Here is a 19,684-nt window from a genome sequence, read left to right as displayed (position 1 = left end):
GCATAAACTCCGGCACAATTTGCAATATGTTTAAACTCTCAAGACGTCACATCCCGAACCTCACAGCAATTGGCTGCCGACTGCGTTTTTCGCTTGATATTTGTATAAAGGAACTGCCCAACTTTTTGACGCTCTCGGTCGCTCTCAACGCTTTCTCCGGTCCGCTGTCAATCCTAAAATGTCCAGTGGACACGCACAGTTATAGGCGAGCCTGGCGAGGACACTAGTTGTGCGTCTCAGCATAGCTATCTAGTGGTAGGGATTTAAACAACATAAACGTGAACCACTGTCTTACGGTCTTACCATGAATATTTTTGGACGTAAAAAAAAAAAAAAAAAAAAAAATCGATATTGCGTTTTTGAAAATCGATACAGTATTGCAAAATAAAATATTGCGATACTCAAGTGTATCGATTTTTTCTTACACCCCTATCTGGGGGTATGCTAAGTTTCGTCGAATTTCATCCATGGGGGGGTATAAAATAAATTAATTTATGTGCACATTTAGTGACTGTACACTCATCGGCCTGTAGATGGTGCTGTTGAGCGAAGGGTTGCTGGTTTAGGATGATACTGTCACACACACACATGCAGGAATACAAACAAACGCAAGCATGCACACACACTGACATCCACACGCACAGACACACACACACAAACACACACGCGCACACACATGTACGCACGCATACATACACGCACAGACACACACAGACACAGACACACACATACACAAACACACACACATACACACACACAGACAGGCATGCACATACTACTACTTTTTTTAGGTATCAGCCATATACCCGATTTACCAATACCCAATGTGTTATGCTTGGGCAGTATACTAATGAGGTGGGTGGGACATGTTTCATGCCATGTTAGATCACATCCTGAGAGTCTACACTTTCAGAAAATATATAGTTTATATAGTTGAATCAGTTTTCTCTTCATGGTACAGACCAAAATGTATTATGTGTACACTTTCTTCACCTAAATCCATAAAATCCCATTAATTTCAATGGGACATTTACTTAAGTGTTCTACTAGGTACAGTGGGAATGAGTTTAATTTTGTTAACATTGTTTTTTTTTAAACTCTGGGACCAGGGCTACAAGATAAAACCACTTTTTTGGGGAAAAAATGTTTTTTATTTCAGTAAAACACAACAAACCCATGCCAAAGTCAGATGACGTTTTCACATTATGGATGTTAAGTGTCTAAACTAATGACTTTTGATATAAAACTTAAATAGTAATGGCAAATAATTACAAAACTCTAAATTATCCATGATCCACAGGAATACTCCAGACAGTCTTTTAAAATATACAACTTATATACATAAACACGCAATACAGCCAAATTGCTCCACGTCATTTATTTTTGTGGAAAGTCAGTGCAGGCCTGAGCGGCGGTCATATTTTGTACCGCCATGCGGTACATCTAGTTTGAGAAATATCAGTGCTTTTTTTCTCTCTCCACACAAATGCAAGTCAGTGGTAAGCAAAACTGTTCTTCAAAAACATTCTACAAAATATATTTTGTGTTCCGCTGAAGAAAGTCAAACAAGTTTGGAATGACATGAGGGCGAGTAAAAAAAAACAATTAAACAGAACTTTAATTTTTTCATCATTGTCAAGGCTTTCATCATCCAGTTGTCAGTGTAGTTAATATCTATAAAGACTATAAATTGCTTATGTAATATGAACTTAAATTGTCTTTTAAGACCCTACAAAATCAAAATTAAGGTTTTGCTGGTTGCAGTCCATATCTGCTAGCTTTAGGATAATCTGGCAGTCAACTGATGTACATTTAAAAGAATTTAAATGTGTTTGTTTTCAGAAGATATACAGTTTTTAAATCTGTAGTCTCTTCTGACTAAACAGAGGCAAATTATGACATCACAGGTTGAGCCTGAGACACATCAGAAAAATGCCTGCAGAAAATTAAAACGTCTCTGGTTCCTCAATGTTACCGTAGTTCCCTGAGAGGAGGGAACGAGACTACGTATGGGGAAATCCATTTTCCTCGAAATGCTGAAGCCTGATTTGAAGCCTGATTTGAATAACTCTTTTGCTTGCAAATAGCCAATGGCGCCTTCGCCCTCGCCTGATTGGCTGACAGCCTCCAATATAGGTGACGTTGGGCACCAAAAACCTCAGAATCTTTCAACTGAACGAGAGCTATTAAAGCAGAACTCGGCAACTCTTGCGAACTCTAGGCACTTCTTCGCTGATCTTCCCTTTTGTTGTCGCATGTTTTCCCCACGAGCTCCCCCTACAGCTGTGGGGCGTATATTTCACAACACGGTCGTAAAAAACCATAGACTGCGGCGGCCTCCTCCCCCTCTCTACCACTGCTCATGTGCATTTATTATGATCGGAGCAAGCCAACTGTATCGTGTGGAGCTATGTCTACCGAGGTGGGTAATCTAGTAATACATCATACATGCGTGTGTGTTTATGTCGAATTGCTGTAAAGCAATTCGTGTTTCGCGCTCGTTCTCGCTTCTCACGAGACTTCCCATTTCTATCTTGCCGGGACGGTAGTCCCCAAGTTGCAAGGTTGCTTTTCCGCCTGGGAACACTGGGGGGAGCGGGGAAAGTCACCAATATCACCAGCACAGGTTGTTTAACCATCCAAATGATTTCTAGACAGTTTTATTAAGTTAAAAAAGTTACCAAGTTCTGCTTTAAGGCTGAAAAGGCTTTTCACACGGCAGTTTACATAATGTCTCGTTCCCTCCTCTCAGGGAACTACGGTTACGTTGAGTAACCAGAGACATTCCCTTATAGAGTTGGTCCCTCGACATTACGTATGGGGAACGTATAAAACCCCCTCCGTGTGGAAAATTGGCTGGCCCAGATCGCATCGAGCCCCTGTAGAGCACAAGTGCTAAGCATTAAGCCCTCAGACTATAGTGCGCTAGCCCTCTAGGTCAGGTACTGGACCTGGTTGAAACACCCAGATGTACTCTGGTACAGAGCCAACTCAGCGCCGACACCCATCAGTATCTCCCTGTACCCAGTTAAGCAACACTTACTGGTGTGATATGGGAGGAAATGCAGCAAACATGTTGGTGCTTGAGAATACTGCCAGCTTATATTATGAACGCGGGCATAATAAAGGGGGTGTTACATATTCATGTATTTGTGATTCATTTGTTCCATGTTATGATCTATTTGTCCTCTAGGGGGCGAGTATGTTGTGTCTTTGTTTTATTAGGCACTGATTGCCGGCACCTGTGGATCCTGTATGTTTGGCATAAGAAGTCTAAGCGGCCAAACCTGCGTGGCGGGCGGGGTGTTCGGCGGCGGTTCTGTGTGCTCTCTTGTTGTGTCTTACCCCGGTTCATTTTCCTATCGTTATGTCTATATCATTTTTGTTAATAAACCCCTATTGTACGAGCTGAGTTGTCTATGTCCTCTCTTGTGTTATGGCCGCGGTCGTAACAGGGGGCCACATTATAGTCAATGTGATTATTATCAACCACAGCTATTACTGTAGTAACTCGCGCTTCCTATACTGGCGATTGATGTACGCTACCACCACTGTGTTGTCTGTTCTGATGAGAACATGACAGTCTTTCACAAACGGAAGGAAGCTCTGCAGAGCCAGACGAACCGCTTCCATCTCCAAGCAGTTTATATGCCAGCGCTTCTGGTCCCCCACCCACGTACCGAATGCTGGTCTGCCATCGCAGGGGGCTCCCCAGCCTGATAGTGATGCATCCGTAGTGACCACTACCCGCTTGACCACTCTGCCCGTAGCAGCACCCTGTTCGTACGTGGTCGTGCCGGACCAAGGTGCCAGAGTCTCGAGACATGATCGTGTTATGACAAGGTGCTCTGTCCCAGCTCTCCACGCCTGCGGCTATGCTCGGATCTGCAATCAGTGCTGCAGCGGTCTAATATGCAGCACGCCCAGTCTGCAAACAGAGTCTGCGGCTGCCATCAGACCCAGTAGCCTCTGAAACGTTTTCAAGGGGACAGCTCTGCCTTGAATGAAGAGGGCTAGTGTATTGCGAATGGACTGGATCCTCTGCTCTGATAAGCACGCGATCATTGTGCGCGAGTCCAGAACCATACCTAGGAAGGTAATCGACTGACACGGCTGAAGGGTGCTCTTCTGCATGTTCACAGACAGTCCGACAGTCGTTGAGATAGTTCAGCATGCGCATTCCACTGAGCTTCAGGGGTGCGAGCGCTGCATTCATGCACATTGTGAACACGCGGGGGCTAAAGCCAGCCCGAACGGCAACACTTTGAATTGGTATGCAACACCTTTGAATGCAAAACGCAGAAAGCGCCTGTGATGCGGGGCTATCTGAATGTGAAAATACGCATCCTTTAGATCCACTGCAATGAAGTAGTCCTCGGCTGAATGTGCGCGAGGATTTGGATCACAGTAATCATCTTGAACGTGCGTTTCGCGAGCGCTTTGTTCAGTAATCTCAGATCTAAGATGGGGCGCATACCTCCGTCCATTTTCGGGACTAGAAAAAAACGGCTGTAAAACCCACAATTTCTCTGTTTCCCGGGCACTATCTCTACTGCCTGTTAGGCCAGGAGGGAGGAGATTTCTGCCTGTAGCAGCAGAGCACTCTGTTCTGATGCTTCTGACATAATCACGCCGCCGAAGCAGGGTGGTCTGCGAGCGAACTGAAGCGTATAGTTCTGAAGCGAACTGAAGCGTATAGTTCTGAAGCGAACTGAAGCGTATAGTTCTGAAGCGAACTGAAGCGTATATGGTTTACAGTGTTGATTACCCAATCTGACGCCAATGGGAGCGTTGACCACGCGCTCAGGTGGCTCGACAGAGGGGACATTAATGCATTGTAGCGGATGGACAATCTCACTATGACTTGGAGCTTTTAACCCTTAAACTCATGAATTTAAATTACAGCATGGCGCCAAGAGTCTGGACTGAATTGATCTCTTTTGACACGTTTGTTACCAAGTGATGCTTAACAGAGAACATCTCAGAACTCGAGGAGATGGTTTCAAAGAGATTCTTATCTGCTCACACCTCTCTCTCTCCAAGCCAGTGACCCAGGTGGCCAGGAGATCTCCACACACACACACACACACACACACACACACACACACACACACACACACACACACACGCAAACATCCCTTTGCATTTAATTCAGAATACAAGTGATTCAGAATCTGTTTGTGACATATTAAAGCATGCATGTTTGATTAGTTTTTGTTTTATTCTATAGTGTGATTCTCTAGTGTGTAGCGTTGAATTCTAAGTGTGTATTTTAAGAATGATCCCCAATTGTCCTGTAACCCTACCTCCTGCTAGACCATAAAACTTTATGACCCCAAACGGAATTTCCAGAGAACACAACTCTCACTTAAATTCTTGTAGAGGAAGAGAAATAAAAACCCTGTTAATCCTATATATTCTATATATAACCACCGGATAAATGTGTAAACATGTATCTAATTTTCCCACCTCCTGATTTTCCTTGTATGTGGTTGTCTTATGTATTCTTGTAAACTTTTGTAATAAGGTTAGACAAATCATGTGTGTACCGTGTTTAGATTCTGTAAATCCAGTTTTCCTTCCCAATTTATTAATGTACATCACAGTTTTGGTAACTTTATGACGAAGTTATGTTATTTGGCTTGTTAGTTGAACTTTTAAGCTTATTTTACCGAATAAGAATGTATCTCTTCCAAAACATATCAAATTTGGTATCAATGTAAACCTCTCTGTGTGCTTCGGCTATATATATATATATATTAGGTTATGATAAAATGTATTTTACTGTGTTTACCATCGTTTAAAGTAGAACTGACAAATCCTAACACTGCCATAAAACATGCAAATTAAACTCGGAACTAAGACAAAGAAAGTTTTTCCCACTCGGAATGTCGCGTTCCAATTGGCCTAAAACTCCACAGAGGGAGTGTAGTTGGAAAGCAGACACATACAGTGCTCTGAGCTTTTTGTCTTCGGTTTTTGTTCCTGCCTTTTGTTCCTGCTTTTTACCTTCGTTTTCTCGTATGAGTCTCGTCTTTCTCTCGTTTTGTTTTGCTTTACTTTTGTATTAGTCGTACCTCCGACTTCTTGTTTTAGTTAGTCTCGTGTTCATTCAGTTACATCTACGAGTGAAACAAAACTTAAGTCAAATTTCCAGTAACTCACAAGTGAACCATTTGAATCTCCCGCGACATGTAGTCATTCACAAAATTTTGATATATAGCCCATCTGTATATTCATGATTAATTGTAATTCGTTGTGGTTAATTGTTTATATATAGAGATCCAACTACATGGGCTTTGTATCCCCTTTTTGGATGATTTAAAGTGTGTAAGTGATAACCAGTATTATCAGTTATTGCTTATTAATAATAATAATCCATAACTGTCCATTCCCCTTATTTGAGCTGGTGTTATTACAGCATGCTGTGGCAGGGGCTGCGCGCCAGTCACCGGAGAAGCATTGACAGCTATATGAATAACGGGTGACTCGTCCGTGGCTTTTTGCACAGGGACACACGCACTCACATCCTCGGGTTGCCCCAGGCTTCCGCTCTGTGAAGCGTCTCCCGGGGGAGAGGCTTCTCTTATCTCACAGGTAATAGTTAGGGGAGGAAAAGAGCTCTTTTGCTGAGACATGTAATGCTTTGTGTTTATTGAAACACAACACAGCGGTTTCATAACAGCATTTACACACACATTCTCGGGCTTCTCTGTTGGTTGCCGAGGGAACTCTGAGCGGGAACACGCCCTTTTCGCCGCCCGCCAGCCTTGCGCGAATGGTCTTGATGGGGAGTTCCTCACAGGCTCGACAACATGATCCTTCGAGCGCTGTTTCCGCGTGGGCCCAACCCAGACACAGCACACACTGCTCGTGTGCGTCCGGGAAGTCGATAGGTCCACCACACATGCGGCAAAGAGACATTTTCTTAGTTGGCTTTCCTAGCAAAAAATCTGCCGGAACGCGAGGGGATAATTCCACGTTGTCCACTGTTTGCGTGAGTCTACGGCGAAACCAGGATCCAGGTGAAGAGGAAAGATTCTGAGGTTTTTGGTGCCTGACGTCACCTATATTGGAGGCTGTCAGCCAATCAGGCGAGGGCGCGGGCGCCATTGGCTATTTGCAAGCAAAAGAGTTATTCAAATCAGGCTTCAGCATTTCGAGGAAAATGGATTTCCCCATACGTAATGTCGAGGGACTGACTTGATAAGGGAACTTAATTTAAAATTGGTTACTTGTTCACTTCTTTCTGATTTAAATAAGGTTGTTACAAAAGTTATTTAGTCAACAGCAGAGATTTTTTTCTTTTTTTCTCTTTTATGCATTGAGGTATATTTGTCTGCTGTTTACGTGCTTATTTGGCCATTAATCGCAATAAGACAGGAAAGAGAACTCAATTGCTTGACAGGCAGTTTCCTGTACATGCATTTTGTCAGTAGCTTGAACTTTTAAACTGGCAAGGCTTAAAAATGCATGCAAATGATGAGCTTTTGTGAGACTATAATCCAACATTTCAACTGATTGTCAAATTTATATTGCCCATTCCTACTACCGAGCTGCAGAGTGTATCATATGCACGATTCAGCCAGTCTTCCCTCTATCGCATTCCAGACCCATTTGAATTCTGCACAGAATATTGTAATTTAGAGTGCTATTTAGGAGCCCAAACATCCCCAATGGCTAGAGAGCCTTGGTATTATAAACACTGAAAAAGAGAGGAGACAGCTGTTACAAGATTTTTCAAACTACAACATTACCATTATTTGAAGTGAAGTGACGTGAAGGCCAAGTATGGTAACCCATTCTCGGAAATTGTACTTCATTTAATCCAGTGCACACACACATTAGGAGTTAGTAGTGAACACACAAACTGCAGCCATTCACTGCAATGCCTTGGGAGCTATTGGGGTTAGGTGCCTTGCCAATTTTCATTTCCTGCCGGTGTTGAGAATCGAACTTGCAACCTTTGCAAGCTGTCAGATTTGGCTTTGCTGTTCTGTGAAATAAACTAAACGCTATTGGCTATTTAAAAAGAGAGAGAGATAGACAAGCTCTTTTATAGATCCTGTCCCCCTTAATGTGTTGAAATGTTTTGAATCGAAACATGTAGGAAAACTGTTCATATAAAGCCACTTCAAAGAATATAGCAAAAGTTAAATTGGTTACAAAAAGTTTCATGTTGATTTTTATTAAACATCACTGTTTTTACTTTACAATTATTCTTAACTCTTCTTGTTTTCATCAGGCCATGTGTCTTCAGCTTCTCACCGCCATTGGTGCATTAGCTGGAACTGCCTGCTCCTTATTGGCTGAAGGAGTGGGTGCTGCGGCCACAGCCTGGATCCTCCCCTTCACCGCCGGAGGCTTTGTTTATATCGCAACTGTCACGGTTCTCCCAGAGCTGCTGGTTGGACGGTCTAGTATATGGCAATCAATGCTGGAGATCCTAGCTTTGCTGTTTGGTGTGGGAATGATGGTGTTGATCGCAGAGTATGAGTGAGAGAGGAAGTGATGTTTGAAAGAATAAAATGGGGTGTAGAAACCAATGCATGGTCACCAGAACCTTTAGAGACTAAAGACCTTGAAATTAGTGTTTTGAGATGAATGTTGACATGGTCCACAAAAAAAGAGAAAAAAAAGAAAAGAAAAATGAAGTGGGAGAGAGTGAAAGAAAATGGAGAACTGCACTAATTTACCCAGAGACCAACATGAATGGATCACTTAAGTCATCTTAGGCACATGAACCAACCTTCCCAGGGACCAACAGCTAGAAAATCATGTTCAGTTCATTATACTGATAAGGTCAGGTTCGAAATGTGGAGACTCTTCGACATTGACCATTATAATCCCAAGATGTATTGTCTCCAGTCACTGAAGCAAATGCTCATCAGTAGATTGCTTTTAAAGAAATATCGGTTGTGTTATCATTGTCATTTGACTGCTGTTCACACAATAAAGGTTTATGTGATTCTTTTAAAAGCAATGTGCTATCTCTTTGCCATGGAGTTTCTTTGATTTCCTCTGCTGAAATGGTTAGTTATTTCAGGTATAGCTGTTACTCAGTAATAGTAACTGTGTACTCAATGAAAGTAACTGTGGCTCTCCACAATTTAATACACACACACATATTGCAGAGTAATCTATAGTTTCACATTATCATTGGTGATGGTTCTTCAGAAGAGGCAAACAGTGTACAGTACTTACTGAATTTTAGTTGGTGGTGGGGTTTTTTTTCCTTAAAGTCTGTAACCTTATTCATGCAGTTGTTTTAACCATGTCTTGAATTTGTTTAGTGTAAACCCTTTACATTGTCTGTGTAAAACAAGCATATCGCTTCAAAATCAGAAATGGAGGAAATGTTTTGTTCAATTTCAGTTAAATAAAACAATTGTGGTACATCTTTAGCAGTCTCTATTCTGCCTTAGTACAGCAAACAGAATGGCTGTCATGAATAATTGAGAAAGCAATTTATCATAGGACAAGGCTTCCTGATGAATGATTATGAAACTGCTGTCATGAGGCCAGAAAACTCCCTAAATTGTAAAAATAACTTGCTAACATTTCCATCATCTTCACACAATGGGCACAACAGACTATCTATGTTGGCTAAACTGTTAATCATTTTCCATTGCTTTGGCATTAAATGTGTTCAGTGACTACTGTCAAATTGCATTCATTCTTTTCTCACTCAAATACAACCACTGCCAAAACTCAATGTAACTACAGGCCAATATGCATTATTTCAAAACTTTTAAACCGGTTCAAACCTTCTAACAGGAGAAGCAGTCAAAAAAACAAGTGTATAGCAGCGTGTACGTTTTTTGGGGGTTTTTTTTGCCGTTTTTTTTTTTTTTCTCATTTGATTTTAGTGTGGTTGTCGATGCTTGGAAACATTGTTTTGTTTATTGTGGTAACAAATACTGAAATCACTGTTGCTTTCTCCACTTCCTCTTTTCTACTGCTTGTTCTCATCTGTTTGTTTTTGTGACCTGTTTTCACTATGTGCTTCCAAATCCCTTCTAATACTAACACTCACAAAGCATGTCACACGATGGAAGCAGCGCAATTCTAACCTGTGTACTTTCCCTGTGTCCTTTTAGTTCATTACTCTCTTTTCCTATTCTCTGGAATTGCCAGTCTGTTGTAAACAAAGCAGACTTTATTATATCTACTCAGGTCTCAACCTCATAGCAGTGACTGAGACCTGGATCAGACCAGAGGACACTGCCACACCTGCAGCCCTCTCCACTAATTTAACCTTTAAAATAAACCTGGCTATGTGTACTCTGCTAGACTAACTAGGACTGGTTACACCACTTACATATTGTTGCCCCTATTGTTGGTTTGATTTTGTGACTGTCCCTCCGAGAACTCTCAGAAGGGCGCATCACAAATAAATTTATAAGGGAGGACTTCGTTGACTATTATAGATTTAACCAGATTCAGAAACTCACAAACCAAGTACAAAACACAAAAATAATTGCAAAGTGTTTATATTAATTAAGTCACACAAAATCGCCAACAATTAAAGATATGCATGTATGTTTTCTAAGTTTGTTATTTAGAAACCGAGCTTATCTGGTAATTGTCCATAAAATGTCTTTCCTTGAAAAGTCTTTGCGCAAAGTACAGATGAAGATAGGGGTTTGTCAAACAAGAAAAGAGCAAACAGTCTAGCAGTTCATCTCATATCCTAGCTTCATACAATCCAGGCTTCAGTTTAGGGTACGTTGCAAAATGATGTCCTTGTAGCACTCAAACATCCCAGATCTCAGTAGATTCAATTAATCCAATGATGATATTGGCATGACTTAGTAGAATTTCCCACAGAAGCATTACAGCATAGGAATGGAGGAATTCTCATGATAACTTTGTGGATGAGGTATGCACAAGCAGTCCTTTTGGATGAGCTTAAAACCACAGTTTCTCAATCCGGACTACACAGAAGGTTAACAGAAGGAAGCCATGCTTCTCTCCAACCAAACATACCCTACTCTTCTTCTCCCTGTCTTTTATTCAGAGGAAAAGTAGTCTGGAGAGCCCCCTAGAGCACGGGAGAGGTACCACTGCTCAAAACCAAAGTAACTGCTCTAAAGGCCGTTACAATTTCTTCTATTGTTCTCATTTGTAAGTCGCTTTGGATAAGTATCTGGTAAATAATCTTAATGTAAAACAAAAATTAATACATATCTAAAGTAATACCATATTGAAATATATTCCAAATAAAAAAATACTATATTGTTACGACTTTAGGGTTTGGTCTAGGGTTGGAAGAGTAACATTGAGATTTTGATAAATATTTGGTGTGGTGATGATGGCAAGGCGCAAAATGCTAAACGAAATCATGGCAAAAAGAAATGATTTCTTATAAAAAGGTGAAAATAAGGGCACAAAATATGTAATATATATATATCATACAGTGAGGAAAATAAGTATTTGAACACCCTGCTATTTTGCAAGTTCTCCCACTTGGAAATCATGGAGGGGTCTGAAATTGTCATCGTAGGTGCATGTCCACTGTGAGAGACATAATCTAAAAAAAAAAAAATCCAGAAATCACAATATATGATTTTTTTATTTATATGATACAGCTGCAAATAAGTATTTGAACACCTCTATATCAGCTAGAATTCTGACCCTCAAAGACCTGTTAGTCTGCCTTTAAAATGTCCACCTCCATTCCATTTATTATCCTAAATTAGATGCACCTGTTTGAGGTCGTTAGCTGCATAAAGACACCTGTCCACCCCATACAATCAGTAAGAATCCAGCTACTAACATGGCCAAGACCAAAGAGCTGTCCAAAGACACTAGAGACAAAATTGTACACCTCCACAAGGCTGGAAAGGGCTACGGGGAAATTGCCAAGCAGCTTGGTGAAACAAGGTCCACTGTTGGAGCAATCATTAGAAAATGGAAGAAGCTAAACATGACTGTCAATCTCCCTCGGACTGGGGCTCCATGCAAGATCTCACCTCGTGGGGTCTCAATGATCCTAAGAAAGGTGAGAAATCAGCCCATAACTACACGGGAGGAGCTGGTCAATGACCTGAAAAGAGCTGGGACCACCGTTTCCAAGGTTACTGTTGGTAATACACTAAGACGTCATGGTTTGAAATCATGCATGGCACGGAAGGTTCCCCTGCTTAAACCAGCACGTCAAGGCCCGTCTTAAGTTTGCCAATGACCATTTGGATGATCCAGAGGAGTCATGGGAGAAAGTCATGTGGTCAGATGAGACCAAAATAGAACTTTTTGGTCATAATTCCACTAAACGTGTTTGGAGGAAGAAGAATGATGAGTACCATCCCAAGAACACCATCCCTACCAGTGGCGATTTCTTTAAAGTCCCACTCCGATCATATTTTGAGCTATTTTTAAACATTCTCAGTGGTCTTTAAATTATGATTATGCCATTTTTAGCCAAAATCACAAAACCTGTGCCGTTTTCTGGGACGTCGCTTCAGCAGAGCGGCAGTAGCTCATTAGCAATTCGCCTCTGGGTTGTGGGCGGAGCCGTTGGCACGGAGACGACCCTCCCCCTCGTCTCCCCGTTGCCGAGAGCTCTGTCTTTACGCTAGCTCTCCCGCTAGCTTACACCCCCAACCGAATCCTCCGAAGTTAATCAAAGTTATCACCGATCATTATTTCACTCCGAGACGTCGCGGTAAAAAACAGCTCGACTTTGCATCGATATTTCATCCCTCCCACAGTGATCAATCAGGACATATTTAGTATCAGTGGATTGCTCGGAATTTCGGGATTATTAAGATGCTACTGTCACCGCTCTATCTGAAAAACTGACTGACTCTCTCACAAGTGATGGGCTTGACACACGAGGGGACAAACGACTGCGACAGGCGAAACTCGTCGCCACCCGGCGTGTGCAAGTCTACTTGAACGAGCGTGGAATTTCACCTGTTGCTTGGCTGGAGGAGGCTGGCTGCCCTCTCTCATTATGTAATGATGTAATTACTGACGGGATCAGTCTGTGTTCTCCAAACTTTAGTTTTGACGGTGAAAAGTGACTTATTTGTTACAGTATGTGTTCCAATTTCAGCGCCACTATCGGAGCTCTGTTCACAATGACATGCAACGGCTTGTGTGTGTGTATCTGACCCTGCTGCTGAGTAAAATTAAACACAAAACACAACTTCAAAAAAGCCCCTGTAAAACGCATTACATTACATTACATTATAATCTACATCGCTTTAACACAGATGAAGTTAAGTTAACAGAGAGTTGCCACATTATGCAGCACTGGCGTTTTTGCCCGGTAGAGGCAGAGGGGAATATGAGCTTGTGGCCCCGCCCAGTGGAGTTACTACGTCACAACTCCAGTCTATTTTAGCCAGCATTTTAGCGTCTGCTACTGATTCACAGCCATTTGAATGCAGAAATACTCAGAAATACAACTTTGAGCTTATTTTTCTCAAGATGTGTCCTCTAACATCAGAAAAATGCCACAAGAACATGTTAACACCTAGAAAAACATGATTTTCATCGGAGTGGGTCTTTAAGACTGCAAGGGAAGCTCGGCTTCCCCTATAATGTCGAAAAATGAATGGTCAAATATGTACTATTGTATTAACATTTTATTGACTAAAAATGCGTTAGAAAACGTTCATCTCAAAGACGAGTTCGTTCAGAATCAGCTACATACAGCAGGTCGGCTGACTCGATCTCCTTCTCATACATTCCCGTAGCGTCACAGTGCATTTCCCCGTTGAAGCCCAGCTTCCATTGACTTCAATGGGGCTGCTTTGAACAGTTTTTTCAGCGCTTCGAAACTAGACGGTCATTGGATAAATGCTGCGATTATGTCCCGCCCATGGAAGCTCAGCTTCTCTGGGGGTGAATGAGGAGTGGGCTGGCCTGGACGCCGGGCTTCTGTGTGATAATTGGACGGTCTGTTAAACGGCTGCATCTCCTTTTGACTGACAGCGATTTTGTACTATAAGGAATCACTGAAGCTATTCGCGCTCAGTCCCATCGCGGATTTCTCAAGTACAGTCGAAATAAAAACTGCTGCAACCTATTTCTTGATATTTGCTTGGCAAAATTGCTTGATTTTCATCATACATTTCACACAATTATACACCACACTCCTTGTTTCAGTTTTACAGAGTTTAATTTTTTTTTTTTTAGATCGTTCATTCATTCATATAGTAGGCTAGGCTAGCTTCGTGGGTGAAACTGCACACGATGGCAGACAGTGCTAATATTGTCGACCTGATTTTGGCGAAGCCATTTGAAAGTGTTCCTTACGAGGAAAAACTTAGAATTAAACAGCAGGGCAGATCAACACCTAAGATTGATTTAGTGCAAAAGATAGGGAAAAATAACAGGTCTTTTCAGCTCTCCTGGTATGACAAAATTAGCTGGCTGACTGGAAGTGCTGTGACAAATAAAATGTACTGCTGGCCATGCCTCTTGATGAAACCATCTCACGGATGTGTTGTTTGGTCAAAGGTGGGGTTTGGAGATCTGAATAACTTTGACAGGGCATATAAAAGACATGAAAAGAGCAATGCACATGTGAATGCATGTGCAAGATTAAGTTGCATGGGCAGGATCAGGGTTGAGCATGCAATAAATGAAGGTGCTCGCATTCAAGTGGCTAAACATAATGAAACAGTCAAACAAAACAGGGCCTTCCTAAACCGCCTTATTGATGTGACATCCTTGCTTGGCCGGCAGGAGCTGTCATTTAGGGGACATGATGAGAGTAGTGAATCATCCAACAAGGGGAATTACAGGGAGTTCACAGAAACATTAGCTAAATATGACTCTGTCCTGTCCACACAATTCGAGTCCTCAACTGTGTTTTCTGGTATGTCTCATACTATTCAAAATGACTTGATCTCTGCTCTTGCAGCCACCGTTTCTGATCAGATCAGAGATGAAATTCAGGATGCTCCCTTTTTTGGATGGCAGGTGGATGAAACAACTGATATATCCTGCCGTGCCCAACTCTCTGTCATTGTTCGCTATGTGGATAGTGCAGGTAAAATTCAGGAGCGCTTTATTGGATTTTTTGATGTTTCTGGGGGGCGAGATGCCCAGTCCGTTTTTGAAATATTAAATGAGAACATGCAGGGCTACAATTTTAAGGATAAGCTTGTGGCACAGACCTATGATGGGGCTGCTGTCATGGCTTCAGATCTCAATGGTATGCAGGCCAAAGTGAAAGCAATAGCCCCCAGTGCAATGTTTGTGCATTGCTATGCACACAGACTGAATCTGGTGCTGTCACAGGGGGCTAAATGCTTGCCTGAGTGCAGAATTTTTTTTGCATCACTCTCTGGATTTGCCACATTTTTTTCAAAATCAACAAAGAGGACATCTTTTCTGGAGTCTGCAGGCTGTTCAAGGTTGCCCAGAAACGCTCCTACTCGATGGAATTTCACATCACGGATAGTGAGCACTGTGGCAAACAATTATGATGGCCTCCTGCAGACATTTGAGAACATCATTGCAGATACAACAATGGATGATGATACACTGGATTGTGCCAAAGGCTTTGTGAGGAAACTGGAGGATTTTGAGTTTGTGTTCATGTTGTACACATATGAACAAATCTTCTCTGAGACTGATGTGGTCTATGATATTGTCCAGCAGAGGGCGATGGATGTTCTTTACTGCAAGAAAAGAATTGAATCTCTTCTTGCATTTGTCAAAGAGAAGAGGTCAGAGGGGGCTTTCCAAGCCATTTATGCCAAAACAGCAGATCTCACATCAGACCCACGAGATGAGCCCATGAGAAAGCGCCGTCTGACCCAATTGCAGGATCCCCAAGTGCGATACAGAAATCTGTACATGGCCATCCTTGATAACATCTTGGAGCAGATTCCTCGACGTTTTTCAAATTTGGAAAGCATGCTCTTCTTAGAATTAGTCAATCCAGGGAAATTTGATGACATGAGACAAGTATTTCCAGAGGAGGCCTTCCAAAGTGTCCTGAAAAGTTATGGCCATCACTTTGATTCAGGAAGACTGAGGTCAGAACTTCAAGTCCTGTATTCAGATCAGGACTTGCAGGGTAACAGGGGAAAGCTGTGTGATTACTTGGTGTTCCTTAAAGACATGGAGTTGGACAGTGCAATGCCTCAGCTTTACAAACTGTTCTCATTAGTGGCAACAATTGGAGCTACATCTGCAGGTGTAGAAAGGAGCTTCTCCTGTTTAAAGCGGCTCAAGTCCTACACCCGAAACACAATGGGCCAAGGCCGTTTAAGCAGCCTAGCTCTGCTGGCCATTGAGAGGACACTGGTCAAGTCACTTGAAAAGACGCCTAGTTGGTACGACAGGGTCACAGACCATTTTCTTGAAAAGGAACGTAGGGCAGAATTTACTTTTAAATAAATAGACAATTTTATGATGTAGGCCCGAAAATGAGCTTCCCCTCTCTGACAGACCAGTAGCCGCCACTGATCCCTACTGTGAAGCATGGGGGTGGTAGCATCATGCTTTGGGGGTGTTTTTCTGCATATGGGACAGGGCGACTGCACTGTATTAAGGAGAGGATGATCGGGGCCATGTATTGCGAGATTTTGGGGAACAACCTCCTTCCCTCAGTTAGAGCATTTAAGATTGGTCGAGGCTGGGTCTTCCAACATGACAATGACCCGAAGCACACAGCCAGGATAACCAAGGAGTGGCTCTGTAAGAAGCATATCAAGGTTCTGGCGTGGCCTAGCCAGTCTCCAGACCTAAACCCAATAGAGAATCTTTGGAGGGAGCTCAAACTCCGTGTTTCTCAGCGACAGCCCAGAAACATGACTGATCTAGAGAAGATCTGTGTGGAGGAGTGGGCCAAAATCCCTCCTGCAGTGTGTGCAATCCTGGTGAAAAACTACAGGAAACGTTTGACCTTTGTAATTGCAAACAAAGGCTACTGTACCAAATATTAACATTGATTTTATCAGGTGTTCAAATACTTATTTGCAGCTGTATCATACAAATAAATAGTTAAAAAATCATACATTGTGATTTCTGGATTTTTTTTTATTTTTTATTATGTCTCTCACAGTGGACATATACCTACGATGACAATTTCAGACCCCTCCATGATTTCCAAGTGGGAGAACTTGCAAAATAGCAGGGTGTTCAAATACTTATTTTCCTCACTGTATATTGTGATTTCTGGATTTTTTTTTTAGACTATGTCTCTCACAGTGGACATGCACCTACGATGACAATTTCAGACCCCTCCATGATTTCCAAGTGGGAGAACTTGCAAAATAGCAGGGTGTTCAAATACTTATTTTCCTCACTGTATATGTGTATATATATATATATATATATATATATATATATATATATATATATATATATATATATATATATATATATATACACACACACACACACATATAGGCTATTTACACAATGAATCAAAACAAACAAACAAACAAAAAATAAACCCAAGGGAAAAGGGACTCAAGCGGTGCCAAAGAGAAGAACATCAAAAAACCAAAGGCTAACCTGAGTTTAATTCTCTAACCTAACTAACAAGATACAAATAAAAAAATAAAAAGTCTTTAGTGACTGCATGCCCTAACTGAACTATACTAACTTCCAAAACAAAAAACTTACAGGGGGTGTTGCATGATGTAGGTCACGTGACATCTCACCTATCGACTTTGCCCCTGGGACTTGGAGAAATCGCCATCAGAAAAACAATGTGAAATGACAAAATACGAGATGGCAAAACTAAGATTGTCACTGAGGAGACAAACACTAGCAAAAATGTTAGACTACACTATCAACAGAGAAGCAAACAAAGTAGGTGAGCCTAAATAAACCCGTTGCATTCAGTGCTTGTGGGAGACTTGATTGGGAGCAGGGCATCCAAAAAGAGGACACCTTAGGATTAATGCTGTACTGAAATGTAAACATATACTACTGCAGTGAATCCTAAACATTAGAGAGGTTTCATTCTTGCTATATGAAGAAAACATTGTGTCATGCTATTTAAAAACATGCAAGAAAACATTGTGTTATGCAATTTTTTTTTATAGTGTGTTTAGGGGGGGGGGGGGGGGGACAATCTTTGCTTGTGCTATGGAGGAATGAGTTGATTTGAGATGTATGAAGTGTTTTGGTGGTTCAGTGCATTTTGAATGTGAAATGAACTGCATATAGGTAAAGATAGCTGTGTGAAGAGTTTTAAATGGTGATGTTATTATTGAGAAAGGGGTCTCATTGATTGTAAATAATAATAATAATAATAATAATAATAATAGCTGCAAGCAGCAATTAAATGGGTTCCAGCACTTTAAGGCCTTTAAGCATGTGAAAAATGTATTATGCTTATAGATGTAAAAGACCATTTAAAAAATGTGCTTTTTAAAGCTTTTTAACAGTTATTGTGCCACCTTTAGAATCATGTCACATGTGCTCACTTAATTTCGTGAAGTTTGGAGTTTTTGTTTAGGATTTATAGGCATTTCTTATATTTGGCCATGCCCCTTTTCTAAATGACTCTGTCATAGCTACCCAAAGGGTAAAGTCAATTTATTTTTTGATAAGTATTGACCATAGGGTCCGGAAAATTGTACTTTATTGGTTTTATTGAGGTTGAGCCATAAACCTAGGATTAGTTGATCGCAAATATTTAATGAATGCATTTGATTGACAGCAGTGGTTCTTGTGGCAAAGTTGTTCAGTATGAGGAGATCTATCAAATCATATGAATATTATGGATGTGTGAAACACCACATGATTACAGAGTTGTAAAGCTTGTTAGCGCCACATTGTGGCCAATTTCTTTCAAAATTCTTACAGAGCTCTACGGCCATGAGTCGAACATTCCCACCGAGTTCCGATCGGCCTCCGTTAACCTTGTCTAATAGGTGCTCAAAACTTCATTGGCCGATGGCAGCCATGTTTTTTCCTGTCCTCATAGACAATCTTGGCACCTTGGACAAAGACACAGCATGCTAATTTTCAAGTCAATCAGACGGTGGGGTGGTTATAGCAATTTTCATGTTCTTTTCCTGTGGCTACCAAGTGGCCAGTCACCACGTTTTTTCTCACGTGACCAAAGATTGAGCCCATACACGCATGTACTGAGTTTGATGAAAATATCTAATTCCGTTCACGAGTTATAGCCATTTTAGTAAAAGTGACCCCTGGCCACTGGCAACTTTAAAAGTTTTTGGCACCCCTTAGCGACAGTGAATCGAAATTTCAACTTTTTTTGAAAAAATAAAAAATAAAATCATGCCGGAAATGAAATCGGAGATATATGTTTTGTTCATCTTGACCTGGATTAAGTCCCAATAATATAAGGCACTTGAGTCTACGTAAAACAGTCTAGGAGTTATGAGCAGTTTCGCATTTGTAATCCCTGTAGCCCCCTATTGGCCAATCGGGGTCATACCTTTTCAGTCTATCCCCAAATTGAGACCTACCATCTGGCTAAGTTTCAAGTCTCTAGGCCTTACGATTTAATTTTAATCCTTACAATTACAATAGGGTTTTAGCACTTCGTGCTTGAACCCTTAAACCCTTAAACCATTGAACCCTTTGTGCTTGAACCCATCTACACAGATTTCATTCCTTCCCATTTATTTCACCAATGTATATCACACAAACCCGCATCATAGTGGAGTTTAGTTTTTATATACTGCCAAACACATGTCTGGAGCAGGAAGATGATTAATTTTATAATATTATT

General features: G+C 41.4%; 2 protein-coding genes across 2 annotated transcripts in view; both read left to right on the top strand.

The window, feature by feature from the left end:
- slc39a7 (solute carrier family 39 member 7) overlaps window positions 1–8,650 on the top strand; it is a 54,817-nt gene extending 46,167 nt beyond the window's left edge. Inside the window, exon 8 of the mRNA XM_079878106.1 lies at window positions 8,246–8,650. Coding sequence (XP_079734232.1) covers window positions 8,246–8,500 — 255 coding nt within the window. The 3' untranslated portion in view covers window positions 8,501–8,650. The remainder of the gene's footprint in view (window positions 1–8,245) is intronic.
- Window positions 8,651–14,565: 5,915 nt separating this feature from the next.
- LOC307163307 (zinc finger MYM-type protein 1-like) lies at window positions 14,566–16,434 on the top strand (the record flags this gene model as incomplete). The annotated part of the gene is made up of 2 exons (XM_079879347.1): window positions 14,566–16,311; window positions 16,417–16,434. The coding sequence occupies 2 exons, from the start codon at window positions 14,566–14,568 to the stop codon at window positions 16,432–16,434; spliced, it is 1,764 nt and encodes a 587-aa protein (XP_079735473.1).
- Window positions 16,435–19,684: the final 3,250 nt, after the last annotated feature.

This window comes from Squalius cephalus (assembly GCF_949319135.1).
Source record: "Squalius cephalus genome assembly, chromosome: 8".
Lineage (NCBI taxonomy): Eukaryota > Metazoa > Chordata > Actinopteri > Cypriniformes > Leuciscidae > Squalius > Squalius cephalus.
This window is presented reverse-complemented; position numbering and strand designations above follow the sequence as displayed.